Below are 24079 nucleotides of genomic sequence, written 5' to 3'. Positions count from 1 at the left end.
GAGCACGGTGGGTGGTCACTGAATATTTTGACGAGCACAACCACAAACTCATAAAGAAGTTTGACCTGGTAAAATTTCTAAGCACCCACAGAGGATTCAGCCCCCTCAAGAAGAAATTCATAAAGCTGCTACATGATTGTAACATCGGTCCATCAAGAATGGTCCAAATACTGTCCATGATCCACAGCAAAAATGGAACTCTGAGTAGCATGCCCTACATACCAGCAGACGTCACAAACCTAAAGGCAAAGTACCGTAGAGAGAGCAGGTTGGCTGACATAGAAGACACGATAGCCTACTTCGACGAGAAAGCAAAAGCAGATCCTGATTTCTTCTACAGGATAAGATTGGACGATGAGGACCGTGTCAGGAACATGTATTGGGTGGATGGTGCTGCAAGAAGAGCCTACAAACATTTCCGAGATTGCATTTCGTTCAACGCGACATATCTCACTAATATGTACAAGATGCCCTCGCTCCATTCATAGGAATAAATAACCACAATCAGTCATTGCAGTTCGGTTGCGAGCTCGTTCGAAACGAAGATACGGATGGGTACACTTGGCTGTTCAAAACCTTCTTGGAGTGCATGGGTGGACTTGCTCCGATGAACATAATAACAGACCAGGATTTTAGCATGCGTGCAGGCATAGAGGAGGTCTTTCCGTTGGCAGTGCACAGGCACTGCAGGTGGCATATTATAAAGAAGGCTGGGGAGACACTAGGACCGTTCTTTGCTGACCATCCAGAGCTGCACAAGGCATTCGAGTTGTGCGTGGACCACAGCTTGACGGTGGAGGAGTTTGAACGGAGCTGGACAGCTATGATTGAAACATATCAAGTCCAAGACAACGAGACGCTTGCTAGCCTGTGTGGGAAGCGAATGTACTGGGTGCCGGCCTACTTCATGCAGTGCGTCTTCCCATTTCTCCGGACTACGCAGTGCAGCGAGGGGTTCAATGCTGTTCTAAAGCGGTACGTGAGCCCTGGCAACTCATTGCTGCAGTTTGGCAAGCAATACTGTCACGCCCAATATGCGACCCTATCCGCGAGGAACTCGAAGGTCCCACCAAGGATAGACCCGCATATTGAAACGCTTTTGCAAGGTGGATATCATTACATCAACATTACATAATAGTTGGGGATACATACAAGGCATACAAATGCCGCAAGAATACATCAATACATCATACATAAGATCAACATCCGACTACGGATGAAACACAAACAGAAGCTCAAACGACATCCACCCTGCTAGCCCAGGCTGCCGACTTGGAACCTATCCCCTGATCGAAGAAGAAGCAGAAGAAGAACTCCAAAACAAGTAACATCGCTCTCGCGTCATGATCATCGCAAAATCTGTACCTGCAACTGTTGTTGTAGTAATCTATGATCCACGAGGACTCAGCAATCCCATTACCATGGGTATCAAGACTAGCAAAGCTTAATGGGTATGGAAAGGATAAGTGGTGAGGTTGCAGCAGCGACTAAGCAATGTATGGTGGCTAACATACGCAAATAAGAGCGAGAAGAGAAGCAACGGAACGGTCATGAAACCAGCAATGATCAAGAAGTGATCCTGAACTCCTACTTATGTCAAACATAACCCAAAAACCGTGTTCACTTCCCGGACTCCGCCGAAAAGAGACCATCATGGTTACGCACGCGGTTGATGCGTTTTAATTAAGTCAAGTGTCAAGTTCTCTACAACCGGACATTAACAAATTCCCATCTGCCACATAACCGCGGGCACGGCTCTCGAAAGTTTATACCCTGCAGGGGTGTCCCAACTTAGCCCATTATAAGCTCTCACGGTCAATGAAGGATATTCCTTCTCCCGGGAAGACCCGATCAGTCTCGGAATCCCGGTTTACAAGACATTTCGACAATGGTAAAACAAGACCAGCAAAGCCGCCCGATGTGTCGACAATCCCGATAGGAGTCGCACGTATCTCGTTCTCAGGACACACCGGATGAGCTAAGCGTACAGGTACCGACGTAACCCAAGTTGCCAAGGGATGGTCCCGCACGGTGCTCTAGTTTGGACCAACACTTAGACAAGCACTGGCCCGGGGGGTAAAATAAAGATGACCCTTGGGATGCGCGACTCCCAAGGGAAAAAGGCTAGGTGAGGCAAATGTAAAACCAAGGTTGGGCCTTGCTGGAAGAGTTTTATTCAAAGCGAACTGTCAAGGGGGTCCCATAAATCACCCAACTGCGTAAGGGACGCAAAATCAAGGAACATAACACCGGTATGACGGAAACTAGGGCGGCAAGAGTGGAACAAAACACCAGGCATAAGGCCGAGCCTTTCACCCTTTACCAAGTATATAGATGCATTAATAATATAAGAGATATTGTGATATCCCAACAAAGTTCATGATATACATGTTCCAACATGGAACAACCTTCATCTTCACCTGCAACTAGCAACGCTATAAGAGGGGTTGAGCAAAGCGGTAACATAGCCAAACAACGGTTTGCTAGGAAGGGTGACAAAGGTTAGAGGTTCATGGCAATTTGGGAGGCTTGATAAGCAAGTGGTAGGTGACGCAGCATAGCGATAGAACGAAGCAACTAGCATAGCAATGATAGTAGTGAGATCCAAGGTGACGGTCATCTTGCCTGAAATCCCGTTAGGAAGAAGACCGAGTCCATGAAGAAGATGAAGCCACGAAGACGAACGAATCCTCACGATCGCAACGAAACAGGAACTAACGAGAAGGAGCACAACCGGAAAGAAGCAAACAACACGGTAAACACTCAACACATAAACAAGACATGATGCTCAACCAAGTATGATGCATGACAAGGCTACATGAAGCTACTCATGGCAAGAGATGATGCATATAAGAACAACACATCAAAGCAAATTTAAATGAGGCCGGAAACAACATATAACAATTCCGATAAGTCCTCATATGCAAATTTCGAAATTGGTCCAGATCCGAATAAGGCCTTATGTTCAAGTTGTTAAACAGCAAGTTAATATGCACCAAGATGATCTACACAAAATTCTAGTCAAGTTACATATAAAGTTCATTTAGTTCGGAGCTACGGCCTGGAAGATATGAGCAAAACAAGTTAAACATGGCGTTGATGCAAAATGCATACAAACATTAAGCAAACACCTCAAAACAAGGATGCAACAAGATAATATGAAACTACATGCAATACTAAGCAAGTTTCATATAGAGCATGCTCAAAACGGAGCAACGGTGCAACACATACACTCCAAACAAGATATAACAACAATCTGTCTAAAACAGCAACTAGGCATCTAGCAAGCATCAAAACAACAAGCTACAGCACTCCAACATGAGAGAAAAAGGCATGGACATGATGTACAGGTAAATAATTACAAAACATGAACACTGAGCTATCCCCAGAAACCACTCGAACATGCTAAAAAGGACATGGCAAGATTGCAAATAATAAGATTCACAGACTTAGCAGAATTCCAGGACATGGCAGAAATAACATCAGGTTGCAATGTTTAGAGCTATCAAACAACATGCTACAGGAATATATCATGGAAAATGAAAGAATAGCATGATATTACTAAAGACAAAGAACAAAACTCCGTTACCGAACTAATTCCAAGGATCAACAGAAAAGATGGTAGTACCCATGCAAACATGGCAAGTAATATGACAGATTCAGACTTAGTGAAAATAACAGTACATGGAAGGAACAACGATAAGTATGCATGTTGGTGAGCTTGAACCACTCACCACAGAGAAATAAATGGCATGTGAAGTTAACCAACAGTAAGATGGCATAAATATGAAGCTAAGCATGTCAAGAGCAAGTACATAGGATGCATGGATCACTAGCAAAACACATGTCAAAACTGAACTTAATGTTAACAGGCTGACAGCAACATTATTTAGCAATTTGAGAGCAAGTTTGCAACAAGCTACAGCAGGCTGTAAATGCAACCAAGGGCATGGATGGATATAGCATAACAAGTAAAACAAAACACCCTTAGTGAACATCTCCAGATTATGCATAGAACTCATGGTGACAGCAGGTTTACATGGCATCACAATGTTACAGCTACAGATAGCAGAAATGACTGATTCTTGAAAGGCGGAGGAAATAGACTTTCTTGCTCCTGCATCATTCTTGCGAAAAGAATGTTTTTTGATAGACCTAGGACATGTCACAGAAATCGGCAACATCATGGAGGCTACTTTGCATGCTTGTGCTAGTCACGACATAGATCACAAAAATACAAGACAAGCACCACTGTAAAGATGGCATGATGTAGTTCAAAACACATGTAGAGCTCATGTTCATAAGATACACACATCAAATGCAACAAAAATGACAAAACAACAAGTTCTGATAACAGACAGCAGGTTAACATCACATAACACTCTTGCAATGATGATTAGGGCATCAAGATGATCTCAAACAAGCATGGCACAATGGAATAAAATGAAGAGCATCTCATGATGAACATTTGGACATATTATGTACGCAAAACGGAGCTATTTGCAAGAAGTTACAGCAGGTCAAAGATGCACACATATCATGAGTTTTCAGGGACTTAGACGAAAAATTACCTCGCGGGAAAAGTCAACGCGGGATCGAGCGGAGCGGGACGGCGGGATCCAGGGCGCGGGGAGCCGTTTGGATCGGGGAAGTGGTGGATCTCATCCCACCCCAGATCCTGCGACGAGGCGGCGGTTCCGGCGATGGTCCGGCGAGGGCGCGGAAGCCGAGGCAGTGGCTCCGGCGGGATCTAGCCAGGGGACGGGCGCGGACGTCGAGGAGGGGCGGCACCGGAGTTGGGTGGCGGAACTCGCCGGCGTGGGGCGGTGGCGACCTCCGGTGGCGGCGGCGCATGGCGGCGGGGCGGAGGGAGCCGGGCAGCGCTCGGGGCGGCACGGCGCGGCCGGGACGACGCGCGGGGGCGGGCGACCGGCGGCGGGGTCGAAGGGGCGTGGGGCGGCGGGAACCGGCGGGGCGAGGAGGTGCGGAGGCGACGGCCTGGGGGTCGCCGGCGGGTGACTCCGGCGAGCCGGACGAGGAGGCGGCTGAACAAGGGCTCTGGCGGGCGCGGGCGCTGCCCGGCGAGGCGGACACGGGGACGGGCCCCGATGGGCTCGGCGGGCTTGCCCCGGGACTGGGCGGGCCGCGGCGGCGCTGGAGGAGAGAGAGGAGGCGCGGGGCTGACGTGGCGCGATGCCACTGGCCGGGAGCGGCGGCGGGGTGACGTGGCCGCACTGGATTGGCCGGAGCGAGGTGGCCGGTGGACGCGTCCGGCCGGAGCGGACATGTCCGGCGGCGCGGAGGAGCGGGGCTAGGGTTTGGACCCGAAATTTCGGAGGGGGGTCTATTTATAGATAGAGGGAGCTAGGAGAGTCCAAATGAGGTGCGGTTTTCGGCCACGCGATCGTGATCGAATGGCGGAGAGCATGGAGGGGGTTTTGCTGGGATAGTGGGCTGATTTGGAGGGGTGTTGGGCTGCAAGACAAAAGGGGCTTCGGGCTACGCGGTTAACCGTTGGGGCATCAAACGACCTCCAAATGGAACGAAATTTGACGGACGGTCTACCGGTGCTATACCAAGGCCACTCGGCAAATCTCGACCCATTCTGAGAACGTTTTTCTCCCGCTCACGAAACAAGGTCTGAGAGGGGCGACGGGCGCGTGCGAGTGTCGGATCGCGAAACGGACAGTGGGGAAAAAGGACCGGATGCAAGTTTTGAAAACATGAGGATGCAATGCAGATGATGACATGGCAAGATGCAGCACGCAAGCAAATGATATGGCAACAACGACGAATAACTGGAAGACACCTGGCGCATCGAATCCGAGGCGTTACAAATACACAGCTTTGCAACAGAAAATACTGGGATCTGAGCTACAGCAAGAAGCAAACACCGCGCTCAAGCAGCCTAAATTGCTAACATATTTATCAATGGAGAGGCGGATGAGCAAGACATATACCAACAAGATTTTTAACAAGTGAGTCAATTGTGTTACCGTCTTATTTGCACAAGCATGAAGGTAGTAGGTGCCATATAGAATGCAATGCAGTTGCCAGCTTTTTGAATTGCTGATATATTGAAAAGTAGCCATTGAGTACAGTGTAATCATGATCTGTAGTTGCCATGTGAAATCAACTATAGTTGCCACGTGGGTTGAACTGTAGTTGACATGTTTAATGAACTGTAGTTGCCATGTGAGAATGACATGCAATTGACATGTGACCCAAAACTGCATTTGCCATGTTTTATGAACTACATTTGCCATGTTAAATGAAATGCACTTGCCAATTAAAATGTTATGCATTTGCCATGTGAAAACATCATACAGTTGCCATGTGGAAACAAACAACACAAGAACAGATGTGGGGAAAAAATCAGGATTTCCATGCCATCATTCATTTTGGATGCCTTTGCTACGTTATGGCCTACATCAACATAAGGTGCTACAAAACATCATATAAGAGTTTAACAAACCACAAAAAACATGCAGATTCCAGTAAAGCGTGCCAGCATGTACACGGCTTACCAGGTGGACGAACATACGGTCAAGGTGTGTTCTCTCTTGGGCATGTCGGATTCAGAACCTGAAGACCCAGACAAAGGAAGGAACTACTTTGTGAAGGCCTCGATAAACGAAGGCGAATACTACTGCCAATGCTGCAAATTCGAACGGGGCGGGATTGTGTGTTGTCACATACTAAAAGTAATGGACATGAACGCGGTCACACGAATGCCCCGCCATTTCATACGGCGGCGATGGACTTGGGACGCTGACGACGCGTTGGGGCCACAAACATCAAATGCAGTTTTGGCTGTGCATGATGAGAGACCTGAGGCAACCATGGAAGCCGTGAGGCACGTTGTGTTGACCAAGAACTATGCTGAACTAATAGATGAAGCATGCAAGAGTGATGAGACAGTGAGGGTGGAAGAAAAACACAGGAAGGCCCTGAAAAGAGAGCTTGATGAGGTCAAAAAGAGGAAAGTTGAAGAAGCCTTACACAGGTTCCCCCGCACCTCAAGTGTGCCTTCGTCCACGGGGCCATCATCTGAAAACTCGGAGGTAGGGTCTGGAACAGCAAGCACACAAACCCAGGTCAGGAACCCGCCCCGTTCCATCACAAAAGGGCATCCAAAAGAGGTGAGATACAAATCGGGGTTGGAGATTCAAGCAAAACACAAGAAAACAAAGAAAGGGACGGGCAATCCGTAAGCAACATTGGAGGACTGTAACTTGGTTGTTGGTCACATTTTTGTAAGGTAGATGTTCTAAATTTTAAAAAATGGGAGAATGACTGTTGATGGGCATCAGAATTTGAAAGAAAATGCCATGAATGAATGACTACAATTGCCCCGTGTGTGGTACTGAATCTGCCATGTTATTTATACTAAATCTGCCATGTTATTTCTACTGAATTTGCCATGCTATTTCTACTGAATCTACCATGCTTTTCTACTGAATCTGCCATGTTATTTATACTGAATCTGCCATCGCGTAGATTTCCGTTTTTAGTCAACGCATTTTATTACACACATATTGTATTGTGTGCATACTATGAAAAACTAGTTGAAACGATCGCGTGCAAAAAACGCAAGGTAACGACTACTTATGAACTACCATGCTAACCGATACAGTTAGCAATGCAAAAAACCCAAAAAGCCAAACGAAAAGAACGATTACTTTCACTAACCGTGTCTGATCAACTACATTTGCCATGTTTTCAGGCATCATAGACGCATTCAAAACACCCAACTGGTACTACCAACCACGAACACAAAATAAATACTGAAAACATAAACGTAGCTGCTGTCACACCTAAGTAGGTTCACATCCACACATATATTACAAATATTCAATGTCACTCACACGCCACCACTATATACTAGGCTACGGGGAGATGCAGTCATAACATAGTACACGGACATAGTTTTAAAAGAACAAGTTGATACCTTACATTCCTCAGCAACAGAATGTAAGGTAGGCGTGCGGTATGGAGCACCACGTGGTCACTTGTACTTCTTGTTGGCTTTCTTGACAGCTTTCTCTATGAACTCTCGTGCGTTGGCCCGCATGTTGAAATCTTCATTCCTCAACCAGTTCCATGTGTATATTTTGCGGAGCTCGACGACCATTGCAGCTGTGACGACAGGGACCCGTCAACCTTCCCACTTTGCAAGGTATTCCAATGTGTGAAAGCCACAGTAGTGCCTATAAAAGAAAAGAATCAGGTGAACTCAAGAGAACAGAAAAAATTGTAAACTTCAATGCAGAGGTGTCAAAAGGTTTAGGATTGGTGTAGAGGACACATGAAAAAAAAGAGTTATTACCGGTTTCCTTGCTTCGTAGTCGCGACGTACTCGATTGGAAAATGTCTGATCTAGACCTTTGAGTTTTCGTAGTGACGGTTCCATGTCTCTTTGAGGTTGTTGATGAAGTATTCAGCATGCGTAGTAAGGTCTTCATCAGCTTTTGGACGCATTGAATCAAACACCTCAAATCGTTGGTTCTTTAGGTCAAGGAAAATCGCGTAGTGGTGACCACACTTGTCATCTAGGTTGTTTGGTGAAAGCTCCTGGAACATGGGGAATAGGACCTGCAAGTAAAATAAAGGAAAGAAAAAGCAGAGTTCACATCAAAAACAGAAATGATGTAGTTGGAAAAATGATGTGTAAAGATAGTGCCGGATGCACTAAGAGGTACATGAATGACAAAAGCAGCAAGTGTCCAAAAGTACACCCACGGAGAATGTTTAGTTGCCATGTGTAATTAAAAGAAGTTGCCATCCATGTATGAACAAAGTTGCCCAGTATTTTAGTTAAAGTTGCCACATAAGTTGCATTAAAAAAAGCAGTCAAACTCATTTTACATGGCAGCTGTTGCCACATGAAACATCTGTCACAAAATAGTGTGTAGCCCACATGTGAAGCGTAGCTACTGACAAAACATAGCATGGGAGGAGAATGTGCAAAAAGGAAGGAACACTCACACATTTCTACATTGTGAGCTTGAATTCACCATGCGCCGCAAAATGCTTCCTCAGCATTTTATGGTGGAAGTCACCATCCCATATTTTGCAGGTCACACTATACTACATGATCGTTTTGTCGGGACAAATATCCATATGCCTGTTGATGAAGTCAATCCCACACGCAACTACATTCTTCGACATTTTACCGAGTGGCCTCATAGACTCGGCAAGATCACCCAGGTCAACGTACGTCGCATCACATTGTATGATCTTGGTTCTGTCCAAACATGAGCTGTATGAAAATGATATAACATGAAAGAATCATGTCTACTAAGTAAAATAGAAATAAAACGTAAACAAAGCATGGCTAGAATAGCAAAAGGAAACAAATAAGAGAAAAGCAAGTGAGGGGTTATGTGGTGTGGACATTACGCTTTCAGCTCCTTCATGTACTTGTTGTTGGACCTCGCATTTCCAAAATGCTTGACAATATCTTACAGTTGGTTCTGCTCCTTTGTGGCCTTGACTTCGGGCTCATAGTCATCCGCGGGTGGTGCGTGAACTACCCTATGCTGCCTCACAGAATCAGGGGTGGCACTTCTAACGGTATCCTCGGTTACCGACTCAGCAGGCACGTTAGAACTTGATTGCCCCTGACCTTGTGAGGACCTCCTCTGCAATGTTGCCTCCTCAACCCTGCGGTAAGCTTCATCAAGTGACGGCATAATCTCTTCAGGGGTGGCTGCGAGGATGAAACAGTGGGTTAGGATACCTGGAAACAAAACAAGTTTATTGTGAAAGAAAGGGTGCAGAATATGAAATGTAGGTGCAAAAAAATAGTGAGTTGCCATGTGTAGTGCACTGTAGTTGCCATGTGGCAACAACTACAGTTGCCAAGTACATTGAACTGAAGTTGCCATGTTGCAGCGACTCCAGTTGACATGTGCTTGGCGAATGGAATTGCAACATGGCAACAAACTATAGGTGGCATGGTGCAGCAACTCCATTTGCCATGTGCATCAGATGAGATTTGCCATCACAAGTGAGAAACCAAAAAAAGCTTGTGACAAACGTCAGACTAAAAAAATGTAAAAAACAAAATGATAAACACACAAAAAATGTACCTTGCACTATCGGCTCTGCAAACTTCACAGTCTTCCTGCCATCAGCCATTGGCTGCGCCATCATTGGGGCCATGCCTGCCGGGAAAGCAAAGGCAACTGGCATAGGATCTTGCACCACTGGTTCATCTTGACAGTGATCGATGCCAAGGCTACAGCTCGGTGGGGTGAAGGCCATTGGGTGCCTCTCCTCCTTACCAGCCGGATCGCGAGGAAGTTGCTTCGCAGAATCCAGGGGTGACAGATCAACAAACATTTCTGCCTCATCTGCTGCAGTATCATCAGGCTTATTGGTAGGGCGGGGCGTGCTGCCAGCGGTATGAACCGCAACTTTCTTGCCAATCTTCTTGTTTGGGCTGTATGGGACACCAATGTTGACTGGGAGCTTAGAAGTGTGCAGATTTAAGCTGGGGTTCTCCACGGCGGGTAAAGACGTCTGCTCCGGACGTTCACCTCCGTCAGTCGTGCCCGGCTTGCCACCTGCGTCAGTTGTACTCCGGACTTCCGTTTTCTCCATAACATTGCTTTTGGCAGGTGGTGGGAACAGTGTGGACGCAGGCACATAACCAGAGTCATCTCTGCTGCTCCTAGCTACAGCTGGTGCGTTGGGTATGTCTGCAGATTGCTTGCGGGGGCTACGCCGCCTAGGTGGAAGACCAGCTCGCGAAACGGTCGCCGTAGCAACCTCTGGACCACCAGAAGCTGGAGCTGTTGTGCCAAGAGTCTCACCTGTGGATGGCATCTCATTCTGAATTGTCACCGCAGCACCTTCTTTTATGGACGCAGAAGTGCCACCAGCCACACGCTTGGAATCCGTATCAGATGAGCGGGAATCTTCCTTGCTTAGGTTGATATCTGGAGCGTCCACTTCAACACTTGCTGATCGGGTGGCATGGGGCACAGCAGCATCCCTCATTGCCAGCAGAGTGGGCAATATCTCAGCAGTCCTGGCAGATATTGACTCATCACCCCCAGATGTACGGATGCCTGTTGTTGTAGCATGCACATCTACAACCGGCGGAGATGGTCGGCTGCTTGCATCAGAGCTAGTGGGAATAGTGGACGGTGCAGCAGCAGTTTTGTCGACTGGCGCCTCATGAACATCTGAGTTGCCACCTGTCGACGGCTTCAAATGAATGCGTTCAAGTGGGTCTCTACAGTTCTGCTTGGTCACGCGTGTGGTAGTCTTCTTCACCCTGCAAGAAAAGTACATGAAGAGTGTAAAAATTCGAACAAAATAGTTGCCATGGTAGCCATCTTAAAAATGAAAAAAATATGTGATGTGCCAGAGCTGCCATTTGAGAACTAGGTATGGATGAGCACACAAGACAATGTAGGGGGGTGGAAGCCAGTGGAAAGCCGGTAGTTGCCATATAAGTGGAATAAGAATTGCCATGTGGCCTAGTTAGCAATTGCCATGCAGAACAAGCAGGAGTTGCCATGCAGCAAAAAAATAGATCATGAGAAAACAACAGTTCCCATATGGGACTGATGGCAGTAGCCCATGTGGCAAGCTGGACAGCTGCATTGAAAACCAGATGGGTAGTTGCCGCATAAATGTATAAACTAAAAAGGTTGCATAAGATCTAGAATGCATCAAGCAAAAATGTAGCACTATGACAATGAAAAAACAGGGATAACCTACTTCTTGACTGTCTTCCTTAAGTCTTCCAACACGACAGGATCCCCGGTGTTGGACATCAATGTACGAGGAGACGACCTAATGGAAGGGGTGTCACCAGCAATGGGAGCACCCTTGTTCAATCGGGCAGAAACACGGGTTGGCGTTGGTGCTTGTTTCTTTGTAACTGCTCGTCCACCCGCTGTCGCCTCACTGCACGTAGAAAAAATGGCAAAAAAGGTACCACGTGTGAGACACAAAAATCATGCCACACTTAGCAAACAATGAAAAAAGGGTCGGTCTGTTAAAAAGGAGAGACAAACAAAACACTAAAATATATGTCGAACCTCCTCCTAGCAGCTACGGGATCGGTCCTAGACCTCTTGCCAACAGAGCCCTGCCCAACATCCTCTGGAGCCCTGCCCCTCTTTGAGGGCGACACCCCCTTGTCTCTCGCAACTGTCTGTTCAATGACTTTCTCCGGTGGGGGGACATCTGATGCAGCCTTGTCCTTCTTACCACCTGCACGAACTTCAACATGTTCATCGTCGTCGGTTTCATGTTGCACATTCTCCATGTCATCATCATCGTCCTTGTCGAGACCAGCATCTCCATCTAGTTCATCTTGCATGTCAGGAAGCTCCTGGGAGCTGTTGTAGTCGTACCGGCCACGGCAACCAGTTGGCCGATGTGTCCGTTCTGCAACAAATGGTGTGAACTGCCTCGCAACCGCGTCGCTGTCAGAGCCATTAAGTGTCGTCCAACCCTCAACCAACTTCCCAAGCAAGCTGGTCATGCCGGAAGCAAACTGCCCAACTAGATGCTCAGCAGGTGCCCTCGCATGTGCACGAAACAAAAAGCAACAGTAACCAACCATATTAGAGTCATGTGCGCAAGAACAAATAAACCAAAACAACCATAGAGATATATCAAAAAAAAGAGAAAAACAATTTCAAAAAACAAAATAAACATCCTTGATTACCTCAGCAGGACAAGATGGAGCTGAATGCACATCCATCCACTTGCCAAAGTTTTGAGCCCCACCAAACACGATGTAGTCTATAGCATGCTTGGCCATCAGCTGGAAATCATCAAAAACAACTAAGATGTAAGAGAGAAAAATAAGGAACAGTGACTAACAATTCATGTATTGCAAAAAAAGAGGGAGAAATAAGAAGTTTCATCACGGATGGCGGAGTTGCCGCGTGGGATTAGACATGGGTGTCATGCGCAGACAGCCATGGCTAACAAGGTATTCATCTCTTGTTAGCCACAGGTGGTTGCCGTATGGGTTTTTTTTCATATGTTATGCAGCATCGAAATTGAACAATGCCGTGCAAGAAAGGAGGCAGAACTAACCTGTAGTTTCCCATATTTCGTCTCAGTTCTCCTGTCTGCGGCAAGCACAGCCTTGACAGTATCGTACGTCCACGCAGAGACATCAAACTTATGTGGAGGCGGCGGGCCACCTATCCCAGTAAAGTCGACGGTGGACAGATCAAGACGATCAACATACATGAGCTGGTATACACAAATAAAAAGAAAATATGTCAGTTGCCATCATGCTATGTTGAAAAAAGTAGCTCATGTAGAGTCCTTCAGTCAACAAGTTGAAGGGGAATGAAGGCAAAAGATTTGCCATCTATCTGTGTTAGTTGCCATCATGTTGTGTTGGCAGTTGTGAAAGTGCAACTATCCCTGGGTGGTTTTGGTAATTCCTAACAACATATAGCTCATTGAGCTAATGCTATTTCAAGATGAATATTTCAGGAAAGCTCAATGATTGGCATGGCATGGATTAGGAAGTGGACCCTTCAAATTGCTAAGGACAAAAGATTGGCTCAAACTCAAAGCACAAGACTCTCGTTTTCTATTTTAGTGATCCAATATCACATTGAGTCTATAGGAAAAGGCCAATACTATTAAGAAGGGATGAGGTGTTGCTTAATGAGGGTCTTGCTCAAAATGCTTAGTGATATGCTCCAAAACCCTCCACTACTTTCTCACATCCACAAATATCCAACTCGGCCCCACCGATTCTTTCTATCCGGAGCCACCGAGTTCAGTTGACATAGCCACTGCCAAAAACCCTAGTCTTTTCGGTCTCACCGATAGGGATCTCGGTCTCACCGAGATGGGATTGTAATCTCTCTGTTTCCCTTCGTAACGTTTCGGTCCAACCGAGATGAGCGATCGGTCCCACCGAGATTGCAATGCAAACACTCTGTTTCCTTTTCGTAACGTTTCGGTCCCACCGAGATGAGCGAATCGGTCCCACCGAGTTTGCCTGACCAACTCTCTGTTTGACTATTACCAAAATCGGTCCACCGAGTTTGTGTAATCGGTCACACCGAGATTACGTTATGCCCTAACCCTAATGATATCGGTTCCACCGAGTTGACATGTCGGTCCCACCGAAACACCTAACGGTCACATTATGAACCAAGTCGGTCTGACCGAGTTCTCTGAATCGGTCCCACCGAGTTTGGTGATTTGTGTGTAACGGTTAGATTTTGTGTGGAGGCTATATATACCCCTCCACCCACTCTTCATTCGTGGAGAGAGCCATCAGAACATGCCTACACTTCCAATACATATTTTCTGAGAGAGAACCACCTACACTTGTGTTGAGGTCAAGATATTCCATTCCAACCACATAAATCTTGATCTCTAGCCTTCCCCAAGTTGCTTTCCACTCAAATCTTCTTTCCACCAAATCCAATCCTATGAGAGAGAGTTGAGTGTTGGGGAGACTATCATTTGAAGCACAAGAGCAAGGAGTTCATCATCAACACACCATTTGTTACTTCTTGGAGAGTGGTGTCTCCTAGATTGGCTAGGTGTCACTTGGGAGCCTCCGTCAAGATTGTGGAGTTGAACCAAGGAGTTTGTAAGGGCAAGGAGATCGCCTACTTCGTGAAGATCTACCCTAGTGAGGCAAGTCCTTCGTGGGCGACGGCCATGGTGGGATAGACAAGGTTGCTTCTTCGTGGACCCTTCGTGGGTGGAGCCCTCCGTGGACTCGCGCAACCGTTACCCTTCGTGGGTTGAAGTCTCCATCAACGTGGATGTACGATAGCACCACCTATCGGAACCACGGATAAAAAATCTCCGTGTCAACATTGCGTTTGCTCCCTCAAACTCCTCCCTTTACCTTCATATGCAATTGTTTTACATTCCGCTGCTATACTCTTAGAATTGCATGTGTAGGTTGATTGCTTGACTTGTTCTAAGTTGCTAAAATCTGCCAAGAACTAAAATTGGGAAAAGGCTAGATTTTTATTTGGTCAAGTAGTCTAATCACCCCCCCTCTAGACATACTTTCGATCCTACAAGTGGTATCAGAGCTTTGGTCTCCATTTGCTTTGATTTCCATAGCTTTTGGTGGTCATAGCCTTGGTTTCACAACCTAGGAGAGTATGGCGTCTAGCGAGGGAAATTACCACCGTAGAGGTCCTTACTTTGATGGTACAAATTTTGCTAGTTGGAAGCATAAGATGAAAATGCATATTCTTGGACATAACCCCGCCGTTTGGGCTATTGTGTGTATTGGCTTGCAAGGTGAATTCTTCGATGGGAAAGAACCTAACCGTGAAGCTACCGCGGAAGAGTTGAAGATGCTACAATACAATGCTCAAGCTTGTGATATTCTCTTCAATGGATTGTGCCCCGAAGAATTCAACAAAATCAGCCGTCTTGAGAATGCAAAGGAAATTTGGGATACTTTGATTGATATGCACGAAGGTACCGACTCCGTCAAGGAATCCAAATTGGATGTGCTTCAAAGTCAACTTGACAAGTTCAAAATGAAGGATGGTGAAGGTGTCGCTGAAATGTACTCTAGGCTTGCTCTCATCACAAATGAGATTGCCGGCTTAGGAAGTGAAGAGATGACCGACAAATTCATCATCAAGAAGATCCTAAGAGCCTTGGATGGGAAATATGATACCGTGTGCACATTGATCCAAATGATGCCCAATTACAAAGATCTCAAGCCAACGGAAGTCATTGGAAGAATTGTTGCTCATGAGATGTCACTCAAGGATAAGGAAGAGCTTCACAACAAGTCAAGTGGTGCTTACAAAGCCTCGTGTGATGCTCCCACATCATCAAGTGAGAAGCAAACCTTCAATGAAGAATTGAGCCTAATGGTAAAGAACTTCAACAAGTTCTACAAGAGTAGAAGCAAAGAAAGAAGTTCCAAGTCAAGGTCCTACAATGACAAAAGATCTTCTAGTCGTGAGCGAAATTGCTACAATTGTGGAAGACCCGGACACTACTCCAATGAGTGTACGGCCCCCTACAAAAGAAGAGAAGATTCTCCCAAAAGAAGAAGTAGAAGAGAAGAATCACCACCAAGAGAAAGGAGGAGTAGAGATGATCGTTATGAACGAAAACCCTCTCGGAGAAGCAAGGATTCGGAAAGGAAAGAAAAGTCATCAAGGAGCTACACAAAAAGAAGACATCAAGCTCATGTTGGTGAATGGGTATCCGGCTCCGACTCCGACAATCACTCCGAAAGAAGTTATCACTCCGACTCCGAATATACTCAAGATGAAGGTGTTGCCGGTCTAGCACTTGTGTCAACCAACTCCTACGACATATTTGACTCACCAAATGAAGGAATTGGAAGATGCTTCATGGCCAAAGGTCCAAAGGTAACACATCCCGAGTATGTTGATTTCAATAGTGATGAAGATGATTTGCTAGGTGATGATGATTTACTTGTTGACAACTCTAGTGATGAAGACTATGATGAAACGTCAATTAATCATGCTAATCAAGATAAAACGAATGATGATGATAAGAAGGAGATTGAGCGTCTAACTCAAGAACTAAACACTCTTAAGTTAGCTCATGAAACTACCTTGGAAAATCATCGAGAACTTTTAAAGACTCATGATAAGCTACGCTTTGAAAAGCTCAACCTTGAGCAAGAGCATGAGTTTTTAAAGGCAATCAATGATGATCTTCGCAAGAAAAGTTCTTCTTACATTGCCAAGCGTTTACTCTTGTCTACTTACATGCCACAAGTTAAATCTAGTAACAAGAACAAGAAAGATGCTTCATCTAGTAGTAACAACAATCATGCTAAATCCAATGTTGTTGCTTCTAGTAATTCTCTTGATTCCACTAATGATTCTCTTAGCCAAGTTACACTTGAGCAAGAAAATAGCTTATTGAAGGGAATTATAGAGAAAGGTGTTTACAAGAGCCTTGCCGGAAGTAAGCAATTTGAGGAAATTGTGCGCAAGCAAGGAAGACACCGGAAGAATCAAGGTGTTGGTTTTGAACGAAAGTTCAATGCCAATGGAGTTGAGTGGGAAGAAGATCAATACCCCAAGACGAAGTTTGTTCCTCAACAAGAGAAGTATGATCCTACTTCTTTCAAAGGGACACAAGCTCAAGATGATCTTCCACCACAAGACCACAAGCAAAAAGGCAAGGACAAGCTTCAAGAGGAAATTGATGCATTTGAAGAAGCACCTAAGGCCTTGGTCAAGTGGGTTCCCAAGACTACATCAAGTTCTACCTCATCAAGTACAACTACAACTCCAAGGATTCCCATCAAGATGGTGTGGATCCAGAAGAAGAAGAACTAGAGAGTTCTTGAGGGTGACTCCGCCAACATACTTCACTCTTATCATTTTGGCAAGGACAAGTGCAAACAACTTCCATATCTTGCACTAGTTCAAGGAGTCACAAACCCTCTTGTTGGTAAGACAAGGGACAAGGTAACCTAATGCTTTCATGGACATCATCTTGTGTATGCATCACTCTATGTCTATGGATATCCTTGTTTGTTCCTTGTGGGACTAACCCGTGTAGGTATTGAAAGTGCAACTCACTCCAAAGGATTGCTCCACATGATCTACATCAACATTGAGCATCTACATCTTCAACACCTACATGAAGTCATCATCGACAAAACCCAAGGTTAGTTCATCCCTCTTAGGGGGGATATCACATCTAGGGGGAGCTTTACTCTAATCAATTGAGCTAAAGCAACTCTAATGGTGTGAACACAACAATGCTTTATGTAAAAGTGGTAACCCCACTTGTGCTTAAACGATGAGTATGACCTATGATCAAATGTTCTCATTTGACTCCTATGTCAATATACTCATATATAGATGACTTAGTCATCACCAAACTGCTTGATAGATGCTAGAGTGTTTGTGCATGCTTTGTCACATATTTCATTTGCCATTTTATTGTGTGAGCATGTTGGTTGCATATTTTACTCATTCGAGGACATCCATTTGTTGTTTTGATTGTTTGGCTCTTTCTCTTTTGCCAAATGGATGGACAAGAATGCCTAAGAACTCCCTCTAGCTATCTATGCTTTTCTCGTCTCAAACTCTATTCATGCTACATCACAAAGTTTGATCAAGTCAGATTCGAACCACTCTGTGTGAGGAGCACTCGGAGTTCCCAATTCATCATAGACTAAACCTCCAAAACCTCTTTGTGCATCTCGGTCTGACCGATTCATCCTTTTCGGTCCTACCGAGTCACTAAGTTGATCTAGGGTTTTCAATCTCGGTGCAACCGATTAGAACTTTTCGGTCACACCGAGTTGCAGTAACTGCTTGCAGTTTTGCATCTCGGTGCCACCGAGTCGTTCCACTCGGTCACACCGACAGGGTCAGGTTATATATACCGACGGGCCAAATTTTGGAAAATTTTCCGAACCTCCTCGCCCGCGCGTAACCTACTCTGCCTCCTCGGGTCTCCGGATCGTCCTCTCGTCGCCAGCGACCTCCCGCCGCTGGTCTCCGCCGCCGTCAACGGAAATCTCCACTGCCGTTGCCGCCGTAGCAAGTTCGTCGCCGAACTAGGGTACGAACTTGAACTTTGTGCTAATCCTTAACTCCGATTCTTAGCACATTGCTTTGCCATGATTCTTGCCACGATTGAAATCATCCTGTCCAGCGAAAACATCCCGTAGATTAGTTTTGATTTGAAAATTTAGGGTTAGGTCTCCGCCGAATTCATCTCGGACCGACCGAGTTGTAGAAATCGGTCTCACCGATTTTGGCTTAGGCCAGTGCACATGCGTTTTCGGTCTGACCGAAAATTGCAAATCGGTGTGACCGAGTTCGATTCTCTGTGAAACCCTAGCAGTCTCGGTACCACCGAACTGTGACTCGGTCTGACCGAGTTCACTAGTTTAGGTTCCAAAAGCTGCTTCGGTATCACCGAGTTTACAAATCGGTAGATCCGAAATGCTTTCTGTGAAGAACTAAAACTAAGTTTTTAAGTCATCCATTTTGCAAAACTCGTGTACTTTGTGATGCTCATCTACTCTACCTCATCTATAACCTATTCACAGGGTCTGCTGTCAGAGTATTTGCAGAGATGTCTGACCAAAGTGATAGCCAGAACAAGTCTGAAGAGCAGGTTCAGTTGAGTGAGGGCACTAGTCCCTCTAGCAGCTATGATGAAGGCAGCAGGAGCACTCCAAGCAATCTGCCAAAGGCTGCCACCAGGACTAGGAAGAAGAAAACTTCTGACTCTGAGGATGAAGATTATGTGGTTGTTGAAGATGAAGCCACTTCAAAGAAAAAGGTGCTGAAAAAGGAGTATGGCACAGCTGCTGCAACAAAGCCTGGACTGAAAACAAAGGCTCCAGCAAGAAGAGTTCCAATGTCAAAAGCCAGAGCCTCCACTCAAGAAACAATGGAGTTCACTCTTGAACCCAAGGAAACTGGAGATGGCAAGAAGAGAAAAGAAAGGGTCAAGAAGACCATTGCCAGAGTTATTGGGAAGCCATCAATTATGAGAGAGTCTGAAGAAGAGGAAGAGGAAGAGGATGCCGCACCAGCACCCAAAGCACAAAAGCTTATGGGAGATGCAATTAAATCAGGGGCTGCTCCTTCAAAGCCCAAAGCTGCTCCCAAGGCTGCTGCTCCAGCTCCAAAACCAAAACCCAAGAGAAGCACCAGGAACATACCTGCTGAAGAGAAGAACAAGGCCCCAGTGCCTCAAACTGCTGAAGAAGAAGATGATGATTCTGTTGTTTTGAGAAAGCTGAAGCCCAAGATCCCTGACCACACTGATGCACACCCAGTTGCAAAGAACATGAAAATCAGGAAGGATGCAGGATTAAGACTATGGAGACAGTCTGATCCATATGCTATCAGGAGAAGGATTGCTGTGGACTACAGATTTCACACTAAGGAACAGCAGGACTTCTATGAGACTATTCTGCTTGACAAGAAGCCCATTGTGTGATATGAGATGGGTTGACTGGGAATTCATCAAGGAAAATGAGGATCACTTCCCTGGTGTGCTTGATAGCTTCAAGGCATGTGGGGTGGACACTCTTGTTGCCCAGAAGCTCACCAAGTGGAATGATGAGCTCATCATGCAATTCTACTCCACTGCACACTTCTATCCAGATGGAAGGATAGTATGGATGTCTGAGGGTACTAGGTACCCGTCTACAGTTGAGGAATGGGCCAAGCTTATAAATTCTCCTGAGGAACAGACTTGGACATTTATGCAGAGAAGAAGAAAGACCACAACACTATGGCCAACATGTACAAAGAGATCCCAGATGCTGCTTTGGATACACATAAGTTTGGATCTGTCCATTATCTGTTGTCTGGCCTACCAACCATAAACTGGATCTTAAGGCACACACTGCTACCCAAGTCAGGTGATCACAAGATGATCAGAGGACATGCCATCAACTTGCTGCACATATTTGATGTCCCACAGAAGTTCAAAGTTATGAGCCTGATTGTAGAGACAATCAAGAGGACTGCTGCTGACCAGAAGAGAAGTTGTAGGTATGCCCCACACATTCAGGAGCCCATCAACTCAAAGATGGGCACAGGCACATATCTTTTGGACAAAGAGCACCTGCCCATCTATCCTGAATTTGAAGATAACACAGTAGTGATGAATGAGAATGAACCATCTTCAGCTCAAGCACATGAAAAGAGAGAGAAGGCTAAGGCAGAGAAGGCTGCAAAGATGCCAAGTAGAGGAGACATCTCAGGTATTCTTGAAGAGCAAGCAAGACCAGCTTGGATATCTGATCCAATCCACCCTGAGGATTGAGAAGGGCTTGGCCACCCAAGAGAGTCTGGAGAGGATCTTTGAGCAGAAATTCTATGACCTTGATGTCAAGGTAACAGAAATCCAAACTGCAGTTGAGCAACTTCAGGAGGAAGCGGAGGAGAAGAAGGGCAAGTCTACCACAGATGCTTTTGCTAGAGTGCCCAGAGGACAGAAATCTGCTGCAGTGCCAGTGACAGACACCAGAGCTACAGCATCAGCACCAGCAGCTCCAGCTCCAGTTCCACCTCCACCAGCTACTCCACCAGCTCCAGCTACTTCATCTGAAGCCTTCGTCCTTGGAGTTCTCTCAACACCACCTCCCGAAGATCAAGCCTGAGAGTCATTTAGCACTATGAATTTTTGAACTTTTTGGTAACTTGTTGCCAAAGGGGGAGAAAAATGTATAGATCATAGGCTTCGAGAGAGAGTGTTGCCTTTTTATTCTCTCTTTGCACTTATTTGGTTTGGTTTGAAACTTTATGTCCTTGTGAGATACTTGTTTGATCATGTGTTTGATCATATGCTACCCTTAATGCTTGTTGGATGATATTATCTTTATATCCTCTTATGATCATTCACTTTGCTTGGTGATGAGTGCATGTGTTTTAATTTCTATCATTTTGAGCGCTCCACCAAGATGTATGTGACATGGAAGAGTAACCCATGATCCTAATCGATTGTGCATTTGCATTCAAAAGAAAATTTTAAATAATGCACAAATTTAGGGGGAGCTCTTGCTTATCACATTCTTCTCAAAGCGACGATGTTTTTCAATCTTATCACTTGTCGAAGCTTTGATATATATGTTGTCATCAATTACCAAAAAGGGGGAGATTGAAAGTGCAACTATCCCTGGGTGGTTTTGGTAATTCCTAACAACATATAGCTCGTTGAGCTAATGCTATTTCAAGATGAATATTTCAAGAAAGCTCAATGATTGGCATGGCATGGATTAGGAGGTGGACCCTTCAAATTGCTAAGGACAAAAGATTGGCTCAAACTCAAAGCACAAGACTCTACATTTTCTATTTTAGTGATCCAAGATCACATTGAGTCTATAGGAAAAGGCCAATACTATTAAGAAGGGATGAGGTGTTGCTTAATGAGGGTCTTGCTCAAAATGCTTAGTGATATGCTCCAAAACCCTCCACTACTTTCTCACATCCACAAATATCCAACTCGGCCCCACCGATTCTTTCTATCCGGAGCCACCGAGTTCAGTTGACATAGCCACTGCCAAAAACCCTAATCTTTTCGGTCTCACCGATAGGGATCGGTCTCACCGAGATGGGATTGTAATCACTCTGTTTCCCTTCGTAACGTTTCGGTCCAACCGAGATGAGCGATCGGTCCCACCGAGATTGCAATGCAAACACTCTGTTTCCTTTTCGTAACGTTTCGGTCCCACCGAGATGAGCAAATCGGTCCCACCGAGTTTGCCTGACCAACTCTCTGTTTGACTATTACCAAAATCGGTCGCACCGAGATTACGTTATGCCCTAACCCTAATGATATCGGTTCCACCGAGTTGACATGTCGGTTCCACCGAAACACCTAACGGTCACATTATGAACCAAGTCGGTCTGACCGAGTTCTCTGAATCGGTCCCACCGAGTTTGGTGATTTGTGTGTAACGGTTAGATTTTGTGTGGAGGCTATATATACCCCTCCACCCACTCTTCATTCATGGAGAGAGCCATCAGAACATGCCTACACTTCCAATACATATTTTCTGAGAGAGAACCACCTACACTTGTGTTGAGGTCAAGATATTCCATTCCAACCACATAAATCTTGATCTCTAGCCTTCCCCAAGTTGCTTTCTACTCAAATCTTCTTTCCACCAAATCCAATCCTATGAGAGAGAGTTGAGTGTTGGGGAGACTATCATTTGAAGCACAAGAGCAAGGAGTTCATCATCAACACACCATTTGTTACTTCTTGGAGAGTGGTGTCTCCTAGATTGGCTAGGTGTCACTTGGGAGCCTCCGTCAAGATTGTGGAGTTGAACCAAGGAGTTTGTAAGGGCAAGGAGATCGCCTACTTCGTGAAGATCTACCCTAGTGAGGCAAGTCCTTCGTGGGCGACGGCCATGGTGGGATAGACAAGGTTGCTTCTTCGTGGACCCTTCGTGGGTGGAGCCCTCCGTGGACTCGCGCAACCGTTACTCTTCGTGGGTTGAAGTCTCCATCAACGTGGATGTAAGATAGCACCACCTATCGGAACCACGGATAAAAAATCTCCGTGTCAACATTGTGTTTGCTCCCTCAAACTCCTCCCTTTACCTTCATGTGCAATTGTTTTACATTCCGCTGTTATACTCTTAGAATTGCATGTGTAGGTTGATTGCTTGACTTGTGCTATGTTGCTAAAATCTGCCAAGAACTAAAATTGGAAAAAGGCTAGATTTTTATTTGGTCAAGTAGTCTAACCACCCCCCCCCCTCTAGACATACTTTCAATCCTACAAGTTGCCATCTTGTTATGCTGATAGTTGCCACAAGCTCAACATCATGCTTGCCATGCAGATTGTATAAACAGAGAGTGGATGTATGAAATGAACACTTTTTTGTGTTGTTGAAAAATGCTATTGCCTTGTAGGCAGCAACCACAGATGCCATAGATCAAACAGAGGTCACTTTCACATGTAAACAATTCACATAAACAATGAAAACAAAAGGGTTGACATGCATGATCTTGTACGGTTCACACTTATAAACAGCTGACATGTTGATTTGGGAAAACATTCAACCGTGGTAAGAGTATTTGCAAAAGAGTAGGGAAAAATACCATTAAGTGCAGGCGACAGCCCTTTTGGTACTTCTTGTTTGAGAATGCATCATGCAGGAAGGCCGCGATGAATTTACACCAATTCATGTTCTTCACGTCTTTCAGCTTCGCCTACACGACACAAATTTTAGGACAAAAAGTTGCCGCATCAGCATTCAAAATGAAATCATAAAAAAACTGGCAGTGACTAGCTTCCAGATGACATCAAAATCAAAAGAATGAAGGAAGAAAGAAGTAGAGAGAGAGCATTCACCAGGATGGGGAAGCACTTGTTGCTTGGGCGAAGAGATGTGGTAGGCGCAAAAACAGGTGAGATCAGGTACATGAGGAGTTTCATCTTAAAAACCTCGCCATGGGTTTTCATGCCCTCCAGCGAAGTTGCCAGCACAGTCGTATTCGGCATGGATGCCATCCCAGGAAACAAACGGGCGAACAAGGCTTCCTCGATCTTATTATTCACCTCATACGGGACTTTGATTTCTCCACGGGGCACACCCAAAGTGCAG

The 24079-nt window shown here is 45.6% G+C and overlaps 1 protein-coding gene across 1 annotated transcript; it reads right to left on the bottom strand.

Moving 5' to 3' along the window:
* Nucleotides 1–7736: 7736 nt before the first annotated feature.
* Nucleotides 7737–23939, bottom strand: LOC123122828 (mucin-17). Its single transcript, XM_044543183.1, has 9 exons — nt 23827–23939; nt 23574–23684; nt 12060–12793; nt 11737–11925; nt 10095–11287; nt 9403–9712; nt 8989–9247; nt 8330–8595; nt 7737–8210 (listed from the first exon to the last, which is right to left on the bottom strand). Exons 3-6 carry the CDS (start codon nt 12587–12589, stop codon nt 9465–9467), a joined length of 2160 nt encoding a protein of 719 aa, XP_044399118.1. The 5' UTR covers nt 12590–12793; nt 23574–23684; nt 23827–23939; the 3' UTR covers nt 7737–8210; nt 8330–8595; nt 8989–9247; nt 9403–9464.
* Between the last annotated feature and the right edge of the window lie 140 nt (nt 23940–24079).

The sequence above is a fragment of the Triticum aestivum genome, chromosome 5D (assembly GCF_018294505.1).
Source record: "Triticum aestivum cultivar Chinese Spring chromosome 5D, IWGSC CS RefSeq v2.1, whole genome shotgun sequence".
NCBI lineage: Eukaryota > Viridiplantae > Streptophyta > Magnoliopsida > Poales > Poaceae > Triticum > Triticum aestivum.
Note: the sequence above shows the minus strand (reverse complement) of the source record. Positions and strands in the feature narration are given on the sequence as shown.

Coding starts and splice junctions, on each gene's coding strand:
- LOC123122828 (XM_044543183.1), bottom strand. CDS start 12,589: ATGGTTGGTTACTGTTGCTTTTTGTTTCGTGCACATGCGAGGGCACCT. Junction 11,288..11,736: donor TTAAGGAAGACAGTCAAGAA/GTAGGTTATCCC, acceptor CTTTTCTTGCAG/GGTGAAGAAGACTACCACAC. Junction 9,713..10,094: donor TGCAGAGCCGATAGTGCAAG/GTACATTTTTTG, acceptor TCATCCTCGCAG/CCACCCCTGAAGAGATTATG.